Consider the following 27,387-nt stretch of genomic DNA (forward strand, 5'->3'; position numbering starts at 1 on the left):
TCATCCGGAAGCCACAAGTCACCGACTAAACTGATGATTGTTTCTAATGTGCATGCATGTGTGCATGTTATTGCATTTTAAAATTAATTGAGTTGATTGACTATAATGTAGTCTGTATCACAACGCGTACGCCATAAGTGTCTTGTCCTGGAGGAAGCTGGTCTATCACATCATACTTCAGTCGTTTTGCTTTGTTATTATCGCTAGCATAACTAGTCGAGCAGTTTTTGGTCCAAATTTACACCAGATTTAACCTTAGATGGGTAAATTCTCAAAAAATCTTCTGTGGGGGCATGCCCCCAGACCCCCCCCTAGACGAGAGCATGCTAAAGCATGCTCTAGGTTTTGTACTGTGTACGTGCATATATGCTCAAAACTCCTTACTTTAAAACAGCACCCATCATAGTCTGCTGATTTTATTACAAGCATTTTCTAGTTCGATGTACGTGATTTTAATATACCCTGAAAAGTAGACTATCTCGTTTGGCGCCAGTTTCAGCTAGCTACTACTTTCGTAGTTTACTTGCTGGAGAAAACAGAACACCTATAATTAGTTGGATTGAGCTTTCTAAGTAAGGTCAGTGCTGGATTTGCCTATTAATGACGAATGACGTAGGCAATACGTCATAGACTGAAGCAGTTTCTAATTTGTTGGAGCACCGCTGGACATTTATGGACGGCCTGGAACCATAAGTAGATGGCTGTATTTAGCGAAGGTTTTAGCCTACGCGTTAATAATAAGGTGAAAATGATTGGTTACATACAGACTCAACCGACTTCGTAGGGTGAGTGAGTTTATTGTATGTTAAACCCATACATTTAGGCCTACCGAACCATAGTCTGTATTGCCACATGTAGACGGACTTCAATCCTACCAAATGGGTCATTTAACCTCTATTATACAAAATTTCATTACCTTCACTGTAGAGCGGAAATTGTACACCGCTATTTGAGATGTATTGCCAATCCAACACTGTATGTCAATTTAATTTTTAATCAGTAGGCCCATGACCTCAAATTTCTGGTATTGATCTACCAACACAATTAAATATCGTTTAACTAACTACATATGGTCACATTTTACTAATAACTTCAACCCTGAGAGAGCTTGTACATTTCACCTTTTGTGCCCTTGCCACCGCTGCTCTAGAGCGCCAATTTCTACCAATTTTAACAAACTCTAGCTATCTATTGTAATTATAAGTAACTAACAGCTGTAATTATTAGTTATTGCTCTGTATTGTATGTATGTTTCTTTGGCAGTGGGTATCTATTACCCACTGACCTTTAATGCAGTCCTGAACTGCATTAAAAAGTATTAAAATAAAAAAATAAAAAATAATTCAGTAAAGAACACAGTCCAGCCATTAAGCACTCCGTCACCATCAGAATTACTCATTATCCATTCACTAGCTATCCACTTGCAAACGCTAAGTTATCATTGAATCATAGATATTAGAGTACTCTCTAATATATATGTCTACACCAACTGCACTGAGAAACAGCGCACTAAAAAGAATAATTATCGACGTCAGGTCGAGATCGTACTTCGACGTCAGGTCGAGATCGTAATTCGACGTCAGGTCGAGATTCGGATGTCAGGTAGAATTTTGTTACTGATCGCTTGCCATAAGTCCGCGGGTGTACCAGGCATTGTGTGGACAGGTCTGTGAAACGGCTAGGAAACACTACCACTCGTGTTACATCTCACTATTAATCTCCCATTACAAGTACATGAAACCTTACAACCACAATCATTACCTATATGTGTCAATTACAGGAGCCGATCATGTGTAGTGCATGCATAAGTCTGCGTGTACTATCAGTGTTACAGGTCAGTCCATGCTAAGTTTTTTGTGACGGATCACTGCAGCCGACTTAGCCTGGAAACTATATAGCTAATGAGTAGCGTAGTTTCGTTTCCCGACTTGATTTAGCTACGGAAAATGCATATTAGCTACAGTAGTACCAGTGCCGCCCAGAGAAATTAAGGGGCCCAGGGCAAAGAGTTAAAGTGGGGCCCCAGAGGCAAGGAGGTTTCCATTCTGAATCACAACTTCACCCAAGCTAGGGTCCGCAATCCGAAAATTCAACTTTTACAAATCGATCCCCCTACCATTGTGGGATGTTCATTGTGGTATCCCATTGCTAGATACACCATGAAACCGGAGGCACGATTGTTGTCTTCACAGAAATATCGATTTTAATATTTCGTGAGAAGCAAAAATTATTTTTTAAATTTCGTGCTCCACACAAAGAACAGGATAGAACTTGCTGCTTAGCTAGATATTATCTAGAGTTGATGTAGTTAAAAAGTACGCACAGTAATAAGCAAATAACTCACTGGGTTCTAGGCACAGGGTTACTTTCTCTCAAAAAGCAGAAAACGAAACACAAATTTTCGAATTCAAACTGCCCTACCAGCCAAGACAAGAAAAGCCAACTCTTCCTCATAGTGATGTGATAAGGTTGGATGCATAGTCTGTCTATGCTGTTAGTCTGGAAAGGATCTGAGACTTCTCACCATCTGGGTGAAGAACGTCAAAATTTTCGTGCGTCATTTCAAGGGATTCTCTCAATGGTACCAAAGTGCTTTCCAGTACTTCTGATGCCACACTGGTCACTTAATTTTGTTTAGAATGATGATAAATGATGGATCAAAACGTTTGGTAGTAGTAGTAGTTGGTGTTTCTGTGATTTCATATGATGCAGTATACCAGCAGCTCACCAGGAGCTCCACCCAGCTCAAATCAAAAATGAAAGATTTTGTGCTTTTTTCGGTTTGGTTTTGGATGTTTTGCAGCATAATGGTGATGTAGAATGATCTAGTAAAGATTTGAAGCTGCTGTGGAGTGTGAGAGGTGAAGTCAAATTTGGACGATTTTGCTGCCTCCTTGATGCATACCTTAGAGCGAAGCGTGGAAGCCGTGGATGAAATAATAATTGACAACTGCTGCTACCAAACGTTCAGGGACATCTTTTACCATAGTTTTAGTTTATAATTGATGGTTGCTGTGGCTGCAGAAGCGCTGGAAATGGCTAGAAAGCGCGGCATAATTCTTTGATGCTGCAGAAAATTTTGACGCTTGTCACCCAGATGGTGAGAAGTCTCAGATCTTTTCCAAACTAACAGCATAGACAGACTATGCACCCAACTGTATCAAAACACTATGAGGAAGAGTTGGCTTCTCTCGCCCTGGGTGGTAGGGCAGTTTGAATTCGAAACTTCGTATCTCTTTGTCTGTTTTTCAAAGAAAGCAACCCTGTGCTGGGCACCCAGCAAATCATTTACTTATTTCTGTGCGTACTTTTCAACTACTTCATCTCTGGATACGATTTGGCTAAGTAGCAAGTTTCATCCGATCCTTTGTGTGGAGCACGAAATTTTAAAAATAAATTTTGCATCTTGTGAGATACTGAAAACAATCTTTCTGTGAAGACAACAATCATGCCTCCGGTTTCATGGCGGATCAAGCAATGGGATACTACAATGAACATCCCACAATGGTAGGGGGATTGATTTGTAGAAGTTGATTTTTCGGATTGCGGACCCTACCCAAGCTGTAAGTTGAAGACCAAAAAAAAAAAAAAAAAAAAGGTCATAACCTGCTAACAATGACAATAACTACCCCTCACCAACCATATCTCCTTATCTATAAGCTTGCTACACTGCTCCTCTGAAGAATACTGTGACTGCTCTATTAGAGTATTTAGATCTGACTGCTCTATTAGAGTATATCGATCTTTTAAACAGGTATTCAAGGGGCCCTTCATAAGGCTTCCTGGGGCCCCTTTCAGGCTGGGGCCCGGGGCAAAATGCCCCAGTTGCCCCCCCCCCCCCCCCCCCCCTGTGGGCGGCCCTGAGTAGTACAGAAACTATTCTATGTCGTAGCTATATATGCAGCTGAACACACACTACACAGTCGCAAAATTAATGCTGTTTTAATTTAAAGCAGTGTGAGATGATAAAAGTCCTGCATTCTTCTTCTCCATGTCAATAGCTAGCTGTCCGAGTGGGAACTAGAGGTTTTCTTCTGGCATCAGTACATCAATCAAATGCATGGTCAATACTACATGGACTCATGGTGTGCATGCAATGTTGCATGCAAAAACACAGGTATCAAGGTATTCTTTTATGACTATATATTCATAGCTAATTTTTGTTTATTGCATCTAATTTATGTATGTATATGTATGTGGTTGGGTGGGTGTACAGGCTTCTAAGCCTCAACCCAAATCACATCATAATCACATCATAATCACAATCACATCATTCTTCCCAAGTATGTTTTTATATGCTCAATATAAACTTCACAAGCATCATCGGCTCTGCAGTGTTTGGTTGAATCTTTCATCCAGCCTGTTAGTGTTGATTATGACAAACAACTATAGCAACATGGCGGAAATCACTGATGGTGAACAATATATAAAATCTATCAGTCATTAAAACATGTCTTATCTTCAACTTCTGCATATAGCTCAGAATTTAATTTGTTAATTCTGACCCTTGGTCAGTTCTTTATTAATCTGGGAATACCCATGCGCACATTGTCATAAACAGCTACACATGTCATCTCAGGGACTGATCCAGAGGGGGTGGATGGGGTGGCTAGCCACCCACCATGCATGGCCTTGCAGCCACTCAGATTTGCATTATTTAATAATGCCGAATATTACTGATCATGAACACTCTTTCGTTATATCAATATAAACTAAATCCCTGCATTGCATCAGATTCCAATACTAGCTGGCTATATAACCTTACAGTAGATGGTAGCAGTATAGCTACATGAATTTATCTATGCCGGATCATGGGCAGTATTAACTATCACCAGGCAGAGGACTTCTTGAAGGAAATAATATTATGGGGTCTGCTTTAGGATTGAGTCAATTTTACTTTTATGTCTGCAGCAATTAACCCTAAAATGTGGAATAATGCCGACTGCCTCAAACTTTTAAGTTGGCTAAGTAGTGAAAAACATACTGAGAATATTATAGCTGTAACCTTTAAGGTGATGTTTCTTCTTGTGGGGCATGTCATTAGTAGGAGATGATAGTTCACATTTAGTTATTCAATGGAGTAAACCTAAACTATCATCTCCTACATATCACATATGACAGAGGAATGTGCAGTATGTGCACAGGTGTTACAGATGTATTACACTTTGTCTTAACCATACATTACATTAGGCTAGGCAAACTTGATTACTAGTTTCTCATCCACAAAAATCAGTTCAGATTTCCATGTGGGTGGGAGGTCATTTTCATTACTCATTAGTAAAGAAAATACTCCAAATCAAGCTGTCTGTTATAAAGGTTAACTAAAACCTTTTAAGAACTATTACTTATGTATTAGCTACCACCTTTTCTGAGGTGCAAGTGACATTTGCTGTGCTGTAAAATGATAACCAGCCTTCCTAACATCAAAATACGTGTGTACGTGATTGATAACAGCAATAATGAAATTAGAGGCAGTGGGGTAAAAAGGGATGTGGGTGGGGATGAGAAACAATTAATCAAGTTTTCCCGGCCTTATTATGTTCACAAGGGCATGCTACTAGCTATGTGCTTCACTGTACTAGCTATAGATGATAATATTGTCAGCCCTTCCTCCCTGATGTAACTACCAAGACATTCAATACTCTCATCTTTTTATTATTATTATTATTATTATTATTACTAACACTTTACAGTGACCAGCACTGAGGGTCTGACAGCAACATGTGCTGCAGCCTTAGGATTACCTAACCTAATTTCAAGGACTTAGACTTATTGACTTGACATATAGTGACTGACTTAATGACTGAAAAGGTGTAACAGAAAAGGGGCCAAAGAAAGGAAAAAAATCCCTCCAACCCCAGGATTCAAACTGCAGGTCACCCAATGTCTAGTCGGGGCCACACTCAGTCTTCCTCCAGGAGGGATGGATTTTCTTCCTTAAACCTAAGTATTTAAAATCTGGGCCAGCCACCTACCTTGGTTTATTTCTGGATCAGTGTCTGCATCTCCTACTGGTATATGTGCACAGGTGAAAATTAGTAAAATTTTAAAGTTGGTTAAGTAGTGAAAAACATACAGGGAATATTATAGCTATAACTTTTAAGGAATGTTTATACCAGCAGGAACATGTGATCAGTAGGAGATGATACTGAGTTCACATTAAGTTATTTAATGGAGCAAACCTAAGCTATCATCTCCTAGTGACTCCTACATATCACATACAAAAGAGAGGAATGTACGTGTAGTATGTACACATGCAGGTGTTACAGATGTATTGTTTTAACCATTAGTGTTAACTCATGATCAGACATTATCATAGGCGGAAAGGGGGGGACTAGGGCGCTAAAGCCCCCCCCCCCCTCGGTCCCCCCCCCTCAAAATGATATCACACCGAAATTATCTTTCTTGGAGTGGAGCTGAAAACCGTGATAAAGATCGAGATACTCTAATAGAGCAGTCACTCTAATAAAGTAGTCAGTGTGTAGCAAGCTATGTAAGGATTTTTATGTAGTTTATCAGCTAGAAATGGTAGCTGGTGAGGTGGAAAGCTCTTGTGAGTTGGTTGTGACCTTTTTTTTTCCTTTTTTTTGGTCTCACCTTACCAAACTATAGTGGGTCAGCCCAGCCCCCCCTCATATCAACTACTTCCTCCGCCGCTGGACATTATATGTGCATAAGAGCACAGTGCACATGCTACTGTGCATGCGCTTCCCAAACAATAACAGTGTCAGCTCTTCCTGATGTAAATAATAAGACATTCAGGACTCTCAACTTAAAATCTGGGCTAGGCTGGGTAGTAGTCTTGCGTGCCAGACGGTTTGTGTGGGGGCGGCAAATAAACCGTCTGGTCATTGTTGCACACTTTCCATGAACTCACTGGCCGTGAATGCAATTAGATTACATCACGGCATTGTTTTGGACCAAGGATGATGTAATAATCGTTCCAATCACCTCTGTGAGCAGACTAAGACGATAATTGTACTGGTATTGTCCTGGTGACGTATTCGAAACATTGCTGAACGTCTTACTCTACAATTCCGCCGTTTCACAAATCCGTAGTGAACCATAGCTAATCGTTCTTATACCAACGCTTTTAAGAGCCCTGTACTAGAGAAACAAAGATCCTAAGCCCATGGCGTTGTTAAACTTTCGAAAAAGTAATCTGTAGCCGAGATTCAGTTCTTTATTACACTAAGAATTTGAATTATTAGTGTTTGTTTCGTCACAGAGTCCGCGAAGCGATCTGATTGGCTCTGCCAACATTCCGGCAGTGGTCCCGGAATGTGTGCAACAGTGACCAGACGGTTTATTTGCCGCCCCCACACAAACCGTCTGGCACGCGAGACTAGCTGGGTAGCCACCCACCTTCATTTATTTCTGGATCAGTGCCTGGTGATGAATGTTATAGGTGACTGCTCTATTAGAGTATCTCGATCTTAAGCACCTCCAATGCAGCTAGCTGATCCCATGCATGCAATGATCCGTGCCCTTGTTGGATAACCTTTTAAGCACAAATCCATGTAGTGATAATACCTGCAATGCTCATTATTCGCGTTCGAGATTGATAAATGAGAATAGCTATAGCTAAGTCGGCTGCAGTGTTCCGTCACAAACAACTTATAGCTATGCATCATTGGCTGCATGCGTTAGTGGTCCACCCGGACCCATTTTGGTCGACCAATATTGGTCTGAGTGGCCAGAAGTGCATGTGGCTAACTAGGTTTGGGCCAGACCAATTTTGGTCAGGTCGGACCAATTTCGGATGCTAAAAATGGTCCGGGCGGACTAAATTTGGTCGACTGAAAATGGTCCGGCCGTACCGATTTTTGCCCCGGACCAAAATTTTCGTTACAGTTCTGAGAGGTAAGCGGCCAACGACTGTTTGTCCTGCTGTTTGTACGAATAGAAACGGTAACGTTCTGCCAAGACGAGTTTCTTTACTCCAAACTGTTTGTTGAGCCTTAGTTCTCAAGTCGTCATACGTCTCTTCCTCTGGACGCTTGGGTGTACAAAGCGTACACAACAGTTTGAAAGTCAGGTCAGATCCAATTAACGTGCAAAACACAGCTCGCTTCTTGTCTGCGGCATTGTTACCTGTAGCGTAAGAACTGATTGACAACCACTGATCAAAACGACGGCTCCAAGAGTCCCATTCATCACGCTTGGAATCAAACTTTTCCATCTGACCCGACTCGGCCATTCTATATATATATATATATATATATATATTTGTTAATGTACAAACTCAATCATGAGTATATTCGTACATATGTAGTTAGCTACTTATTTACAAATTTATATAATTGTTAAATAAATCAAGAGATGGAGCTTGGATAATATGATAATCTAGTTGGTTCCATAATTTTATTGTAAAAGGAAAGAAGGAGTTCATATAAGCATCTACCCGGCCTTGTTGGCAACTGCAGAAATCTTTGATGTTGTTCTCGTCGCCAATATAGTAGGGTTCGATTAAGAATGATTATCAATGATTACCAATCATGTACAACAGCAAATCATACAAAACTACAACTATAAGCCTAGCAAATTTACAACTGGCCTACGTGTACAAAACTCAATAATGAAACACAATACTACACGTGAGCCAGATTAATCATTACATTCTTAAGACACTACAAATTTTTGTTTTAATTGTTTGCTTTGAACTGTCTCAGTTAAGTTTGGCTTCAATAAATCTAAGCGGGATCGGAGACGTCTTCCCATGAGTAATTCTGCTGGGGCCACTCCTGTGACAGTGTGTGGTGTTATACGATATTTAAACAAAAACTTGTTCAGTTTCTCTTTAATTGATGTGCCCTGGATCTGTCGTAAACTCTGTTTGAATGTCTGGACTGCCCTCTCCGCTAAGCCATTAGTTGAAGGATGGTAAGAACAAATGTGTTTGATACCATTTCTCTCCATGCCGGAAGGCCTTGAAGGTTGAGCTAGTAAAGGATGGTCCATTGTCTGACAATTTTCTGAGGTAATCCATGAATTGTAAAATTATCTTTAAGCTTCAAGATGGTGTTTTCAGATGTGATTGATTGCATTAGCTGAACATCAAGCCATTTTGAGTGGGCGTCCACTAGTACTAGGAACATATGACCAAGGAAGGGTCCAGCAAAATCTAAATGTAGTCTACTCCAAGGAAGTGCTGGCCATTCCCAAGGATGTAGTGGAGCTTTGGCTGGTGATGAACTGGTCTTCTGACAGGTGGGGCATGACTTTGCAAGGTTCTCAATTTCTGTGTCCATCTTAGGCCACCAGATATAAGCTCTTGCAAGTGATTTCATTTTGCTGGCACCAAGGTGAGTGTCATGAAGCTCTTGTAAAACAGATTGTCTGCCCTGTGGTGGAACAACAACTCTGGTTCCCCATAAAATGCAACCATCAAGCACAGACAGCTCAGTCTTTCGTTTGCTGTAGGGTTGAAATTCCTCATCATGCTGGTTGTTTGGCCACCCTTGTAGGATGAACTGACGGATTTTTGACAATAATGGATGTGTATCTATCCATCTTCTGATGCTAGCAGCATTGATTGTTGTGGATGAAAGATGTTGTAACAAGTGAATTAGTTCTGCTGGCTGGCAATCCGCATCTGTAGTCTGAGGTTGTGCATGGTAATCGACTTAGTGCGTCAGTATTTCCAAGGTCTTTGCCTGGCTTGTATCGAATGGTAAATGTGTAAGCACTCAAGGTCAATGTCCATCTTGTAATTCTTGAGGAAGCTGTAGGAGAAATTGTCTTTGAACTATTGAACAAGTAGGACAAAGGGCGATGATCTGACTCAATTATGAAGTGTCTCCCAAACAAGTAGTTGTGAAACTTCTTGACAGCAAACACCACACCTAGGGCTTCTTTCTCGAGCTGGCAGTTCTTCTCAGCAGGTGTTAAGGTGCAGGAGGCATAAGCTACAGGACGTTCTTGACCATCATCCATGATGTGTGACAACACAGCACCCAACCCATACTGTGAGGCATCACAGGCTAAAACTAATTGTCGTGTACTGTCATAGTGCACGAGTAAGGTATCACCCTGTAGTGCACCCTTGGCTGCTGCATATGCCTTATCATGCTGTCTGTTCCACTGCCATTTAGCTCCCTTTTTCAGTAATTGGTAAAGTGGTGCTGATCTTGTAGACAGGTTAGGAAGAAACTTTCCATAATAATTGATTATGCCCAAAAATGATCTAAGCTCAGCCACATTGTGAGGTTTTGGGGCTTCCTGAATTGCTTTCACTTTCTCTTGGGTTGGATGTAACCCTTGCTCATCAATGACATGGCCCAGATATTCAACTTTGGGTAACAGGAAAGCACACTTTGACTTATTCAACTTCAAACCATTGACGGACATGATGCTTAAAACTTTGTCTAGGTTTGTCAAATGGTTCTCAGTGGTTGAGCCCGTCACTAACAGATCATCCAAATAAATAGAAACACCTTCACACCCTTGAAATAGGCTTTCCATGCACCGTTGAAACACTGCTGGTGCAGAAGCAACACCAAATGGTAGCCTGTTGTATTGAAACAAACCCTTGTGTATGACTAATTCTTTGGACTTGTCATCTAACTGTAGTTGTAAATAAGCTTGTGACATATCTAATTTGGTAAAAAAATTTCCACCTGACATAGCAGCAAACAAATCCTCTACCCTTGGCAATGGGTAGGTGTCAACTTTTGCAGCTTGATTGACTGTGACTCTGTAGTCACCACAAAGCCTGATTGAGCCATCATGCTTCACAACTGGAACAATGGGTGCTGCCCAATTTGAATGTGTAACTGGTGTGATGATTCCTAAAGCCTCAAGTCTTTCTAGTTCATTCTCCACTTTTTCTTTAAGTGAAAATGGTAGGGTGCGAGCTTTGAAAAACTTTGGTTTTGACTGTGGTTCAATCTGGAGGGTAACTTTTCCCCCTTTAAAGGTTCCAAGCCCATCTGAGAACACTTGTTTGTGTTTTTCCAAAAGTTCTGGTAATCCACTTGGCACCTGCACCTTGTGGACTTCCCCAATAGAGACTTTGAGACTACACAACCAGTCTCTACCCATAAGGTTGGGACCATTCCCAGCAACAACATATACCACTAATTGTTTTGTTTGCTCACCATAAGTGACTATGAGTTCAACAGCTCCCAGGACTTCAACAGTTTCTCCTGTGTATGTCTTCAACTGGACATCTGTTGTTTTCAATGTTGTATGGCTCTTGTTGGCAATGACATCAAATGTTTGCTTATTCAGCAGGGACAAGGAGGCTCCTGTGTCTAGCTCCATCTGGACTGGTGTCTGGTTTAGTGTCACTGATACCAGGATAGGTTCTTGACCACTGCTTGACAGAGTGAACAGGTCATAAGAGTTATCCAGTGGTGTGGTTTGCCCAGTGATCTCCTGCACGTCATCAACATAATTTGTGGCCTTTGGCTGTTTGGGTAATTTCTCTTGTCATGCTTTTGTTTTACATGCTTTTGCAATGTGTCCTACTTTCTTGCATTTGTGGCATTCTGCTTGCTTAAATGGGCAAGTTTGAGGAGGATGTTCCCCTAGGCATCTGTGGCAAGTAGTAGGTTGACGTGAGTTGCGAGGCTGTACATCCCTTCTAGGGGGCTTGGGACCCTTTCCATGGGATTGATAGTGGACTACTGGAGGCTTCTGTATTTGTTTCATGTCCTTGTCAGCTGCTTCAACTGCTAGGGATATCTCGAGAGCTTTGTCAAAAGTCAAATTCTTTTCAGCAAGAAGTCTTCTTTGTACAACTTGGTGGTTGATTCCACATACCAACCGGTCTCTGAGCATCGTGTTGAGGGTGTCTCCATAATCGCAATACTTTGCAATAGCCCGTAGAGAAGCTACATAGTTAGCCACGGTTTCTCCCTCTGCTCTCACACGATTGTAAAACTTGTACCTTTGTACAATTGAAGAAGGTGTGGGGTCATAATGCTCTGATAACACCTTGATCAGGTCAGCATACTTGATGCCTTTTAATGTGTCCTCACCTACCAAACTGCAAATTGTAGCAAATGTAGACTGTCCACAAGCTGATAACAGTATAGCACACTGTTTAGCATCACTTTCAATCTCATTAGCCACAAAGTAATAGTTCAACTGGTCAACATAAGATCTCCAGTTTGTAGTGGAAGAGTCAAAAGCTGTCAGAGTCCCATGAGTTGCCATCTTATTGACTTCAGTGTGTTGAGAATCTTCAGTATTGTTCATAAAGTTTAATCCTCGTCGCCAATTATTGTATCTTCTAGCCGGAGCCTAAAGCTAGTTCTAGACACGCACGCTTAATAGCTATATACTTTTAATAACTCAACTCAACACATATAGCAACTAACTTACAACACAATCTTACAAGTATAAATAGTGTAGCTACTTAATGACGTCATACAACCATACAATTACATCAACACTCATTAAGTAATAAGGTCTGTTCATTGTCACGTTACTACAGTTAGCTATTGCAGATAGAAGTGAAGATTGTGTATCGTAGAACTCTGCTAGCTATGACTAGAGCTATTTAGCTATACTGCTACGTACGTGAAATTTATACGCTACAAGGGAAGATTTGCTATACGGCGCGCGTTAATTACAGCAGTTGAACTAACATAGATAATTAACGAAAGTTAATTATTTATGCTGATAGTGGAACCAAAAACCAAAAGTACTCAAAGTGTGAATTATGTTTGGCTAAAACTATTTTTACACTAGTTGAGAGGGGGACCACTAATGGAAAATTTTATACGCATCTCAAGATTTGATCATTTTGAGGTAGTTTAGTCAAATTAATCCCTGTAAATTGTAAAATACATATAATTAACATGTAATTGTAGTTATATTAACTACTTTTATGTGATTCAGCTTGCCATTTTTGTCTGAATCTGGTTTTACAACTATACCATTTAGCTACAACTATAGCCACACTACAACTGGCTTTTTGCCATGCACAACTATAGCCCCTCTTTTTAGCCCATGATTATGTTAATGGCTGCATCATCTCTTTTAGCACACACATCAAGACACACGGTAGTGTGTCGTGCGGCCCAAGAAGCCGGCACGCCACACCCGTGAGTATATTGACAGGAAGAACGAAAATGTCATTTTCACACCTTAGTATCTCAGTGATCACTTATCCGATTGGAACCAAATTTGCTACACAGTTTTCCGCCAGCCAGGGGAGTCTACAGTCCAAATTTGAAGGAAATCGCTCCAGCCATTTCCGAGATACGAGCTGCCAAAGTTTCGTTTTTTTTCTTTCTTCGTTTTTTTTTCTTCGTCTTTTCGCACACTTGCAAAAATTGCTATAACAAGCAAACGCGTACTCCGATCGCCATGAAATTTGGCACACAGAAAGGGAGTCCAAAGGCGAATCCTAGCATCAAATTTGGTACAAATCCGATGAATGGTTCAGGAGTTATGACCGATTATTCGCGTAAAACAAGATCGATTTGTTGTCACGCCTACAGGGTAAACCGCTTCATGGAATGAGTTGAAAATTGCTATGTAGATGGAGTAACCATCGTAGGAGTGCCTTTTGGTGGTTTGAAAGGAATCGAGATAAAGACCATGGAGATATGACACAAAATCCAACCTGTGTCACAATTACGCGATCGATTTTTATGAATAAAAAGTATTAGTTTTCACGCCTACTAGGCAAACCGCTTAGAGCAATGAGCTGAAAATCGGTGTATAGCTGGAATAATCTTCATAGAAAGTCCTTGCAGTAGTACAGAAGAATCGGATTACAAACCACTGAGTTATGATTCTAAAGCCAACTCCGTGTAGCAAATGCGAGATCGAGATACTCTAATAGAACAGTCACCCTAATAGAGCATTCGACTAATTTATTTACTCCATTATAGAATTTTATTGCATCACAAGTTATTCTGTAGCGAGTTCAGCTGCAAACAGTTAATCTTATAGACAGTTCAGCAAGAAGCAAGTCACCATGTGGAGAGTTAAGCAAATATATCACTATATTGGCCAACCTTTTGAGTGCAAAGCACAGTCTTTCCTATGGAATAGTGATGAGATGGCTGAGATGTAAATTGAGCTTCTCTTTGTTGAGGTCTGCAATTATGTGCATTCGCGGTGCCAGGTCCAGTTTGCGCTGTCCCATTGCTGAGGCACCGATTGCCGTGCAGGTCGCTGAGGCCCATATGTAAGATAATTTGTTTTTGTTTATTATGTACTGTTTTATCTTATGTCATTAATTTATATATATATATATAAAAAAAAACTAAAATGATATACTATAGAGATCAGAACATTACAAGTCACACTGAAGAAAGTTCAGCTATAAACAAGTCATGCACCCTGTAGAGAATTCAGCTACAATTAAGTCACTCTCTAGAGAATTCAGCTACACAGAATTCAGCTACACACAAGTCACTGTGGAGAGAGTTCAGCTACAAACAAATTACCCTGTAGAGAGATCAGCTACAAATAAAACACTTTGCAGAGTGTTCAGCTACAACAAATCAACCTTTAGAGCGATCAGAAATGAACAAATCAACACAAATCTACCTGTAGAGAGATAAGCTAGAAACAAATCACCCTGTAGAGAGTTCAGCTACAAAAAATCACCCTGTAGAGACATCAACTAGAAACTAGACACAATATAAGGAGTTCAGCTACAAGCAATCACCGTGTAGAGAGTTCAGCTAAAACAAACCAACCTGCAGAGAGATCAGCTACAAACAAATCACCTTATAGACAGTTCAACTACAAACAAATTACCCTGTAGAGAGATCGGCTACAAACAAATCAACCTGCAGAGAGATCAGCTACACACAAATCAACTTGTAGAGAGATCAGCTACAAACAAATCAACCTGCAGAGAGATCAGCTAGAAACTAGACACAATGTAAGGAGTTCAGCTACAAGCAAATCACCCTGTAGAGAGTGCAGCTACAAACAAACCAACCTGTAGAACGATCAGCTAGAAACAAATCACCCTGAAGAGAGGTCAGCTACAAAAAATCACCCTGTAGAGATATCAGCTAGAAACAAATCACCCTGAAGAGAGGTCAGCTACAAAAAATCATCTTGTAGAGAGATCAGCTACAAACAAAACACTTTGCAGAGAGTTCAGCTACAAACAAATCAACCTTTAGAGCGATCAGCAACAAACAAATGAACCTGTAGAGAGATCATCTAGAAACAAATCAACCTGCAGAGAGATCAGCTACAAACAAATCAGCTTGTAGAGAGATCAGTTACACACAAATCAACCTGTAGAGAGATAAGCTAGAAACAAATCACCCTGTAGAGAGTTCAGCTAAAACAAATCAATCTGCAGAGAGATCAGCTACAAACAAGTCACCTTATAGATAGTTCAGCTACAAACAAATTACCTTGTAGAGAGATCGGCTACAAACAAATCACCCTGCAGAGAGATCAGCTACACACAAATCAACTTGTATATGGGATGCTCACTATAACCACATTATCTCCAAATCCTATCAGGTACTTGGACTTCTAAGAAGATCTTTCTCCCTACAAAATTATGTCCAAGCCAAATTTCGACTATATACCTCTCTTGTTAGATCCCAGTTTTTCTACTGCTCGGTCATCTGGAAACCCCACCTATTTAAGCACATTCAGCAACTCGAACGTGTTCAGAGGCGTGCAACTATATACATTCTAAATGATTACTCTACTGACTACAAGTCTCGTCTTATTAATCTCCATATGCTACCCCTGATGTACATTCTTGATGTAAATGATGTGATGTTCTTTCTTAAAAATCTCCACAACCCCCACAATGGATTTGACATCAATAATTTCATTAAATTTGCAACTGGTCACACACGTCTAGCTTCTGGAAACAAGCTACTCCAAACAAGATCACCTGACAATTCCACTAGTAACTTTTATTTTAACCGGCTTCCTCGCATCTGGAATGCCCTTCCCGTTATCAACTACCAGGACAACCCACTCAAGATAAAGGCCAAACTTTTAGATTATCTGTGGAATCATTTCACTGCCAATTTCACCTCCAACAACACCTGCTCTTTTTCATATCTATGTCCATGCTCAAAGTGTTCAAAGATCCCTCACCAACCTAACTTCAACTCCCTTTAACTGTTAATTTCCCCCCCTTTTAAGTAATCTTAGACTAGTAAGTAAACTTTGTAGCTAATCACTCTACAATTTAGCTTCCGGCCACTGACACAGGATGTCAGTGGACCATCAGTGTGCTGCCATATGTCCCAATTCTATCATACCAACATCTGCAACTTGTATGTATGTAGGTATATGTACACTGTAAAGTTAATTATTATTATTATTATTATTATTATTATTATTATTATTATTATTATTATTATAGAGATCAGCTACAAACTAGACACAATGTAAGGAGTTCAGCTACAAGCAAATTACCCTGTAGAGAGTTCATCTACAAACAAATCAACCTGTAGAGCAATCAGCTAGAAACAAATCACCCTGAAGAGAGGTCAGCTACAAAAAATCACCCTGTAGAGAGGTCAGCTGCAAACAAAACACTTTGCAGAGAGTTCAGCTACAAACAAATCAACTTTTAGAGTGATCAGCAACAAACAAATTAACTTGTAGAGAGATCAGCTACAAACAAATCAACCTGCAGAGAGATCAACTACAAACAAATCAGCTTGTAGAGAGACCAGTTACACACAAATCAACTTGTAGAGAGATAAGCTAGAAACAAATCACCCTGCAGAGAGTTCAGCTACAAGCAAAACACCCTGTAGAGAGTTCAGCAACAAAGAAACCACCATGTAGAGAGTTCAGCTGCAAACAAATCACCTTATAGAGAGTTCAGCTACAAACAAATTACCCTGTAGAGAGATCGGCTACAAACAAATCAACCAAATTAACGATATTGCACACAATATTTCATCAAAAATTTGGTTGTATGCAGATGATACTTTACTCTACAGAAGTATTCATTCTGAACAAGATGTGGTAGCCCTTCAGAATGATTTGCCGGATACTTTATCACAATGGGCTGATGTTTGGCAGATGTCATTTAATCCTTCAAAGACTGAATTTTTGAGAATTACCAATAAAATGAATTATGTTCAATCATCCTATTACCTATCTAATACCTTAATACCATCAGTAAGTCATACAAAGTATCTGGGTGTCATTATCGACAAAAATCTTAAATGGACACAACATGTTAACATGATCACTGCAAAAGCAAACTCAGTAAGAAGTCTTTTACAACGGAATCTAGCAAAGTGTCCTGCAACAGTTAAATGCTACTGCTATAATACATTTGTTCGCCCCATTCTAGAATATGCCAGTACAGTGTGGTCCCCATACCATGAACATAACATCTATAAATTAGAAATGGTACAGAGAAGAGCAGCAAGGTTTGTGATGAATAACTATAATAGAACAGCTAGTGTGACAGAAATGTTGAACAGTTTACAATGGCACACATTGGAGAAGCGAAGAAATAATTTGAGAGCCTCACTAATGTATAAAATAATTAATGACATGGTAGATATTAATGTGCACCAACAGTTTAGACCAAGCAACACCACAACTAGAGGTCACCATCAAAGATTTCTGCAGTTGCCAACAAGGGTAGATGCTTATATGAACTCCTTCTTTCCTTTTACAATAAAATTATGGAACCAACTAGATTATCATATTATCCAAGCTCCATCTCTTGATTTATTTAACAATTATATAAATTTGTAAATAAGTAGCTAACTACATATGTACGAATATACTCATGATTGAGTTTGTACATTAACAAATATATATATATATATAACCTGTAGAGAGATCAGCTAGAAACTAGACACAATGTAAGGAGTTCAGCTACAAGTAAATCAGCCTGTAGAGAGTTCAGCTAAAACAAATCACGTTATAGACAGTTCAGCTACAAACAAATTACCCTGTAGAGAGATCGGCTACAAATTAATCAACCTGCAGAGAGATCAGCTACACTCAAATCAACTTGTAGAGAGATTATAGCTACAAACAAATCACCCTGTAGAGAGATCAGCTAGAAACTAGACACAATGTAAGCAGTTCAGCTACAAGCAAATCACCGTTTAGTGAGTTCAACTACAAGCAAATCAACCTGCAGTGAGATCACCTACAAAAAAGCACCTTGTACAGAGTTCAGCTACAAACAAATTACCCTGTAGAGAGATCGGCTACAAACAAATCAACCTGTAGAAAGATCAGCTACACACAAATCACCCTTTAGTGAGTTCAGCTACAAACAAATCAACCTGCAGTGAGATCACCCACAAAAACGCACCTTGTACAGAGTTCAGTTACAAACAAGTTACCCTGTAGAGAGATCAGGTAGAAGAATTCACCTTGTAGAGAGTTCAGCAACCAAGAAACCACCATGTAGAGAGTTCATCTGCAAACAAATCACCCAGTAGAAAGATCAGCTAGAAGAAGTCACCTTGTAAAGAGTTCAGCTACAAAGAAACCATCATGTACAGAGTTCAGCTACAAAGGAACCACCATGTAGAGTGTTTAGCTGCAAAAAATCACCTGTAGAGAGTTCAGCTAGAAACAAATCACCTTGTAGAGAGATCAGCTAGAAGAGGTCACCTTGTAGAGAGTTCAGCTACAAAGAAACCACCACATAAAGAGTTCAGCTGCAAATAAATCACTTGTAGAGAGTTCAGTTACAAATAAATCCCCCTGTAGAGGGATCAGCTAGAAGAAGTCACCTTGTAGAGAGTTCAGCTACAAAGAAACCATCATGTAGAGAGTTCAGTTACAAACAAATCACCATGTAGAGAGATCAGCTAGAAGAAGTTACTTTGTAGATAGTTCAGCTACAAACAATTCACCCTGTAGAAAGATCAGCTAGAAGAAAGTCACCTTGTAGAGTGTTCAGTTACCAAGAAACCATCATGTAGAGAGTTCAGCTGCACTCTGTAGAGAGTTCAGCTACAAAGAAACCGCCATGTAGAGAGTTCAGCCTCAAACAAACCACCTTGTAGAGAATTCAACTACAACAAATCACCCTGTAGAGAAGAAGTTACCTTGTAGATAGTTCAGCTACAAAGAAACCTATGGGTAAACACCTCGAACAGGCTCTGCCTTCTGTGTACACCCTCCAGTGCCTAACTGGTAAAGTAGATAATAACAATAACAACCATCATGTAGGGAGTTAAGCTACAAAGAAACCACCTTGTAGAGAATTCAACTACAACAAATCACCCTGTAGAGAAGAAGTTACCTTGTAGATAGTTCAGCTACAAAGAAACCTATGGGTAAACACCTCGAACAGGCTCTGCCTTCTGTGTACACCCTCCAGTGCCTAACTGGTAAAGTAGATAATAACGATAACAACCACCATGTAGAGAGTTTAGCTGCAAACAAATCACCTGTAGAGAGTTCAGCTAGAAACAAATCACCCCGTAGAGAGATCAGCTGGACGAAGTCACCTTGTAGAGAGTTCAGCTACAAAGAAACCATCATGTAGAGAGTTCAGCTGCAAACAAATCACCCTGTAGAGAGTTCAGCTACAAAAAAATCACCCTGTAGAGAGTTCAGCTAGACGAAGTCACCTTATAGAGAGTTCAGCTACAAAGAAACCATCATGTAGAGAGTTCAGCTACAAAGAAACCATCCTGTATATAGTTCAGCTACATTTCAAGTCACCCAGTAGAGAGATCAGCTGCAAAACAATCCTGTGGGGAATAATGGGCATGTAATAATATATGTATATAATTTGTATAATTACTAATAAAATCAAAAATAATTGAAGTATTGCAAATCTTCTTTAAGTTCTTTTCTTCTTCCTGTGGTAAAGAGAAAAACACATGGGTTAAAAAAGCCCCAAAGCCAGCCATAGGCCGGCTTTGCAGTGTACAAATACAAAAAGAAGTGATATCTAATCAAAAACAGCCAAGCTGTAAAAAAAAGGTGCAGCCCCCAAAAAGGCCATGGTGAAAAAAGATGTGAAATCCAAGGTGGCGGCCAAGAAATGGCTGTGATGGTAGGTTAATGGTTAAATTTTAATAACGACAATTCAGGTGAATTTTGTGCCGCTTGGTCTTGGCACCAAATTCACCTGAAATGTCGTTATTAAAATTTAACCATTAACCTACCATCACAGCCATTTCTTGGCCGCCATGCACCTTGGATTTCACATCTTTTTTCACCATGGCCTTTTTGGGGGCCGCACTTTTTTTTACAGCTTGGCTGTTTTTGATTAGATAAATATTTATGCACTGTAAAAGTGGTTTACCACGTCAGCGAATGTACTTGGTTAGATTATTCTGGTCTTTTCTGAAGTCCTTTTAGATTGAGCTGTATTATATAGCATAGCTAGCTACTCGTTGCTGATGGAGCAGAAGTGCAGGGTGTTGAAGCTAGGTAGTTTGGAGAAGAACAAGCTGGCTGAGTTGATTGAGCTTTACGTACTTGAATTAGTAACTACACATTATTAGCTAGCTATATTGAAGATTTAAAATGTGCCAGATAGTTTTGCAGGCAAGATAGCCCTTGTTGAACTTGTTCCACCTTTCTTTAGGTAGTATAGCTAAGAATTCAGTATTCAAAGAATAGGAGGAGAAAGCTTACTTCTATTGGACTACACAACTTAGCCGTGAGGATACATATTAATTTTTATCTATATAATTATACATGGCTCATTTAATTACTATTGGTTACACATACCAATGAGCTGATCTCACAGCTCTTACTATTTGGTAGTTGTCAGTATGGATTACTTTGACCAATCACATGCAGGTAAAGTAAACTTTTCAAAAGAATTTTTATTTGTATTGTTATTGTGACCTTGTAAAACTCATGTGTATCACTCCATAGCTATGTAAACACTACATTATGTGCAAACATAAGACATACTTGATGATAACATATAGAGTTTGCAAATATACTATCAAACTTGAACTGCAATTATATTTAAACCACACATCAGTGGCTAGCTATGATATAGGCTATTTTGATCAACAGTCTCGTCCATTAATATATAGTTAGGACGAGCCTGACTGAACCCCGGCTAGTCAAATGTTACGGCCAATTGTACATGTTTGAGAATAATTTATCATAACATTCTGGTAATTTCAGGATTTTAATTCAGTTCAGTAACAAAATTTGTAGTGCTGCCTATATAGAATATCACATTAGATGCCCGAGTGTAATATGATTAGACATCATCATTGGTATGCTACTGGTAAATATTGGATCAATCCAAACAATCAATGTGTGTTTTCCATTATTTTTAAATGAAATTAGTGTTTCTAGATGTTTAAGTAAAGCCATGCAAGCAGTAAAATCCTACCCATTCTGTGTAAAAGAAAAAGAAAACTTAACATTACAATCAAATTGAATGGATAATGTAATAGTAGACCATGGAGAAAATACAGGATGCCTTGATGCAACATTCAGCAAAGGAGGAATGAATTCATAGACAACAAGCTGACATTTGATATATTACATATAGATTGAGTCCACCCCAACACACATACATTACAAACTAGAAGGAACCAGACAGAGTCAAGCTACGCACAAGCAACCTAGTATGTTGCAGTGTGCCTATACTAACCAATTGTTTGCATGGCTTTCTAAACTAATCTGAATTTTCAATAGCAGCTCTAGCTGTAGCAGAGGCTATCAGGAAGAAGATACAATATAGGCTTTTCAAAGTCCAGCATTCAAAGCTGCTAGACAACTAAAAATGTTGACTCTCAGCTGCACCCAGTTTAAAGATTTGACCACATTTTGGGGCAGTTATATAAGGTTGAATGACAATCATTCTACCAAGATGTTGTCACTCCACAAGTTAGTTTAATGTACATAGGAACTTAATATATATAGATCAATGCTTTCAGTGTATTCTGTTGTCCATAATTGATGGACAACAGAATATACATAGGTGTTTAGTTAAATATGTTTTATAAGGTTGAATGACTATTAATTCTACCATAACATGCGTTTACTCTATGAGCCAGTTTTATGTATGCACATTATGAAATCACCGTAATTACCATTGCATGTACATGGTCATGTGGCCAAAGGTATATGTGTATGTATGTAATCATATGTGTATGTATAATATTGTGTGTTGTGTGTGTGTGTGTATGTGTGTGTGTGTGTGTGTGTGTGTGTGTGTGTGTGTGTGTGTGTGTGTGTGTGTGTGTGTGTGTGTGTGTGTGTGTGTGAGTGTGAGTGTGAGTGTGAGTGTGTGTGTGTGTGTGTGTGTGTGTACATGTGTATGTAGAGTGGCTTGGTCATCTGGCAAGAATAGCAGACAACAGGATTCCAAAGAATGCTTTATTTAGTTGGTTGTCTGAGCCTTGACCTATGTAGGTGTGATCCAAAGAAAAATGGAAAGATGTTATCCGTAAGGATTTATGGTGTAGATGAGAGCATGGTATGAGGAGAGATCCAGGGCAGGATGGAGGGCATTGTGTCTCAGTGGTGTGACAGCACATCAAGATGAGATTCAACATCAACCATCAACAAGTATTGTAGTGTCTGAAGGGGAGTGTGACAAGAAGAGGAATGAGTGTTGGAGGTGTTGACTGTTGTGAGATGGAAGCCTGTGAGTGAACAAAAAGGTGCTATGTCAGGTGTATCTGAGGAGCAATTTAAGGGAGGATTGGCAGTTCATAGGTGCAACTCACCAGCCGGAACTTTATGTGGCCATGTTTGCTGTCTCTTTAAGGACAAATCGTGACTATCTCAGGCAGTTTACCAATAGGACAGGATGAGACAGGTGCGTGTGTGTTTGTATGTTTGAATGTAAGTACATACATATATTGGTCATGATAGGCAGTTACTGTGGATATAATTGTAGAGGAAGTGGCTGTTTCATGGGACCATGAAGGGATAAGATGTTGTCTGACCTGAAGACAATCATATTGATGATTGCTGGTATGCTCCATGTCAAGAGCGGATAAATTATGTAGTGTCTAAATATGTACAGTCAAGGGGGCAAAACACCTGTACTCATGCAAGAAATTACTTTTAGCTGTTTCTGTGGTCGTCAGTTCTGCAGTTAAAAAGGTTTGACATGGCATCTTCATTATAATTGTGATTTGTGTGCATACAATTTGTCAATGGTAGGACCCCACTATTGGTGAACATGACTTCAGTGGGTGGCATCAAGAGGTAAAGAAAGGAGAGGAGAAGTATGTGTGAACAAAAATATATATAGTAACTACTAAGATTGGGTTTATTTATTTATTTATTTATTAAGGCTTTACAGCACAAGTGCTGAAGGTCTGTAGGATACCTGGTCCTACAGCCTGTTTAAAGTTGTTACAGAAAGTATGTTTGAAAGGATGGAGAAAGGAGCATGACTGGACCTGGGCAGCCTCGAACCTGTAGCCATCCAATCAATGCTCGAATGCTTACAGGAGTCTGCCAGGTGGTCAGGATGTTTTCTCCTTGTCAATTTCATGTATATGTATCCATAGGAGCTCTATAGAAGTGATTTTAAATGAAATGTTTAAAATACATATTGGACTATAAGACAATAATTTTTAATCTTGATAATACATTGTAAAAAGGAAAATAAAGAACTATTCATAAAGCAATTTGTGACCGAATTTTGGAAAATCAACCATATGGACACATTTGACATCTAATATATTTAATGATCAAATAACATGATTTACTGCGTAAATCTACTTGTTAACGATTGTAAGTGCTTCAAATTACAAGAAAATTCTTTACATTTTTTTTAAAAACTGTAAATTCTTAAAATTAGCTCACTAAACATAACAATTCTAATTATTTCACATGTGCCCACATGGGTGATTTTCCAAAATTCGGTCACATTTTATATTTATCAAATAGTGCATGATGATGGTCTTTGATGGACCACGAAAAGAGAAAAAATAAACAGTTGCTATCACTGCATGACAAGATTGGATCTCAGAATTAATAGTATACTGTAAAAGAGATAAATTAAACTGCACGCATCTTTAATTTCAACTTTGTAGTCATGGTGCTATAGGTGCTGTTTAATTCTGACTTTTACAACTATAGCCCTGTCACTATTAATCACTCACAACTAGCCTTTTGGCCACAACTAACCCTTCTATTAGTCCTGCTTTACCTAATTAAAGGTTGATACTAATGAATCAGTACTGCATGCATGGAATGCATGGCAAGTTTTGTTGAAGTGTATGTGCTTCTAAGAATGTTTGAGACCACTTGCAAGGATGTACTGCTGTACATTGCCAATTTTAGTAAGTAGGAAGAAACTGAGGGAAGTGAAATCAGTGTCTACACACTGCAGAGTCCAGCCCAGTATTGCAAATTTATTTGAGCTTTGTTCATCCAAAGTGATATGGAAATTTAAAATTAACGTAGCAATTTTGATAAAAGCATGATATCTCACCCAATAACAATGTCTTATGCATCCCAGATTGTGGAATGTGCATTTATTGTGTGGGGCAATTCAAATAGTTTGTATTTCCTTGTTCCAGACATTGTTTACATAATAGTACTTAAAGCTACATATGTGCTCTTTTCTTGTTTTAAAAGATAAGGTATGATTTACAGTAGCTACTAAATTTCTTGCATACATATAGTCTATTTGGTTCTATATATATAGCAGTTGTCAACTTGAGCTATAACATGCAGTGAAGTCATTTAGCATCAAGTGCCACACCAAAAACAGAACTGTAGCCTTCCATACTAGATGTTTTCCATTGTAGTAATACATGCTTAAATTCATTTATGCATTAAATTACCCTCACAGTTGTATGTCATGCATAGGAAGCTGCAAGAAGACACTATATGGTGTTTTTGCATGTAGTGAAAAAAATGGTGTGACCGCATACAGTCCATTATTATAAGCTTAGCGTAAGAATCAGGGGCTAAGGAAAAGGTTTTCTAAGATTTAATTTAGACTTCACAGAAACTAATACATCACCTAGTTTGACAGCACAAAAATGAGTGAATAACAGCATGGATAGGCCTGCATCAAATATGCCAGGATAATAAAGGGCTGGAGTCTAGCATATTAGGTGGATATTTCAAACTATATGGAGCTTAATTCCATGAAAATAGATAGATACTCGCAGTCAGTGGAAACTACAAACTGCATGTAGAGCACTCAAGTGTATAGTTCCTTAGTTCGATACTCTCTAATAGGATCACTTTGTAGTGAAATACTCTAATAGAGCATTCACTGATTAAAATGTTCTATATAAGATAAACGTTGCTAACTTGGGAGCATAATGCAAGCATAATGGGTAATTCCTGAAAGCATTTTGGAAAAAAAATTGAGCATATTTGACTGAGGCCTATGCATAGCTAGAGTACAACACAGCAGTTTATAGCAACATGAAACTTGCATTCATCTCTCAAGGAAAAGGAGAGTTGAAAGCTTGTTATTAAAAATTGATATACCTGGTACTCTAATAGTACACTCAGGTAGACTCTATAATAGAGCAGTCAAATATATTCAACATTCAGTAATGAAAAGGACCTTCATTGTTGGAAATGATGTAGAGTGTTAGTTTTCAGGGGTTTTATTTGTTTCTATTTGGAAAAGAATATTTCTAGACCAGACATTGTACATAACAATTTTGGAATAAAATTGGATGGTTGTGGTCATCCAATTTTGGAATAAACTGAACCAAATTTATATCTGGAGATTGATATATAGGCCTCTTGTATTTATATTACTTGGGTGTACAAAATAAATCCATCATGTGCATATTTGTAATCAAAATATGTTTTGATTGTTTGTATATAAGTCATTCTGTTTGTAGTAGTGAAGTCATGGTCCCTATACTAGTGGGATGTATAGCACTGAACAGATGTTTGTCTCCAGGAGTACTTATATCCTATTTGCTTCCATAGCTACTTTAGAAGCATGTTAAATTGGTGGAACTTTAATCCAGTGTCAAGTAAAACACCTACGTATATAGTTGTGATATCCAGACTATATGACACTATAAAAACAGTAATCTCTATAATTATATGTGGCTAGGCCAAAGTGGATTGCTTTTGAGTTTGAGTACCCATACACCATACCATTTATAACTAGATTGTTGAAGCTGTTCATGTTCTTCCAATGTGGAGAATAGTCTGTATGAGCTTAGTATCATCAGCGAATAGAAATCCTTGCATGCTTTAGATTGACAGCATGTGGCAGATCATTGACATAAATAAGGAAAAGAATTAAAAGGTTCTGGGATTGAACCCTTGAGCAACACCACTCTTAACATCTCGCCAACTAGATTTTGAACAACACACTGTCTCCTAGCTGCAGGGTGTCTGCTTGGTTTTTAGAAGTATATATTACAGCATCAAATTTTTAAAATTTTAATAGCACCATAATCATATTTCATTATTAATGTAAATTATTTTTTCAATAGTGGACAGTAATATAATCTATGCATGGTCTAGACCACATAACTGGTTGTTATATGAACATAAAATCCCACTATGTACTTTAATTATACACACATGCATGCCACTATCCACTCTCTAAATAATGTTAAAAGATTTAAAACATCTAGTGCAGCCAGGGGTGGATCCAGACTTTGGTTTGGAAAGTGGGTCAAAATGAAATGATATGTACTATACAGGATAAAGGCGCACCTTAGTGTGCAAAGCATACTAGTATGTGAAGCATGCCAATCTAGGGGGTCTGGGAATCTGAGAGTGATTTCAGCATGGGCTCATTACAATTTTTATTCGACTGTTGTATTAGAGGTAACTGTTCTATCAGGGTATCACAATCTTGATACTTATGGTAAGGTGTTGACTTACTAATTGTTCCAACTAAAATACATACAACTCAAGAAAGTTTTGAACATTAGACCCTCTGAAATTGAATATGTGGCTGGTTTCAGCATTTCCTTGCCTGACACAATGCTGTATATTTGGTGACTAGATTATCTCAATTTTGGTGTATATAATACTGTTTAATTGTTGTTTTTCCAGGGTTTCCAGCTACCCTCATGCTGAACTATTTTATACAGCCTGTACAGCAGTTCTGCACTGTACACACCTGTGTGCACTCAAATACAATGGTAGTAGCTATACAGGACCGCAGCTCCCTTGAAACTGCATGCTGACGCAGTATAGTCAATCATTGCAAAGGGCTCCTGGGGCTGTGCCACCACAACACTATAATGCTGTATTTCATCTAACCTTAATACACAGTGACTGATGACTCCATACCATGTGCTAGTCTATGTGTATTGCTCATACTCTCAAGACATAACTGAAAGTTTCACCTCAGGTAACAGAATTAATTGTTAGCCATAAAGAGGGTTGTCAATTTATGCTGAAACGTTGCTAGTCATTCATTCACTATGCTTCATAGCATTTTGTACATGTATAACTATACTTGCCATTTTCCTGCTCAGTATTTTGTGCTTTATAAAAAAACTGTTTTTGTATATAATATTTTGTAAGGCATCCTATAAGTTG

At 38.9% G+C, this 27,387-nt stretch overlaps 1 protein-coding gene across 10 annotated transcripts; it reads left to right on the forward strand.

Moving 5' to 3' along the window:
- The first annotated feature begins 484 nt into the window (after positions 1–484).
- LOC136250792 (uncharacterized) lies at positions 485–27,317 on the forward strand. Of its 10 annotated transcripts, none has more exons than XM_066043082.1 (6): positions 485–785; positions 22,205–22,702; positions 22,759–22,860; positions 22,913–22,992; positions 23,053–23,117; positions 26,896–27,317. In XM_066043082.1, exons 3-6 carry the CDS (start codon positions 22,821–22,823, stop codon positions 27,014–27,016), a joined length of 306 nt encoding a protein of 101 aa, XP_065899154.1. In that variant the 5' UTR covers positions 485–785; positions 22,205–22,702; positions 22,759–22,820; the 3' UTR covers positions 27,017–27,317. The 10 variants fall into 10 exon arrangements, 6 of the variants coding, with proteins under 6 accessions (XP_065899154.1, XP_065899155.1, XP_065899158.1 ...); XM_066043083.1 differs by lacking the exon at positions 485–785 and adding an exon at positions 20,540–20,569 and having other exon boundaries at positions 22,294–22,702; XM_066043086.1 differs by lacking the exon at positions 485–785 and having other exon boundaries at positions 20,730–22,528; positions 22,580–22,702.
- The last annotated feature ends 70 nt before the right edge of the window (positions 27,318–27,387 follow it).

This window comes from Dysidea avara, chromosome 3, assembly GCF_963678975.1.
Source record: "Dysidea avara chromosome 3, odDysAvar1.4, whole genome shotgun sequence".
Classification (NCBI taxonomy): Eukaryota; Metazoa; Porifera; class Demospongiae; order Dictyoceratida; family Dysideidae; genus Dysidea; species Dysidea avara.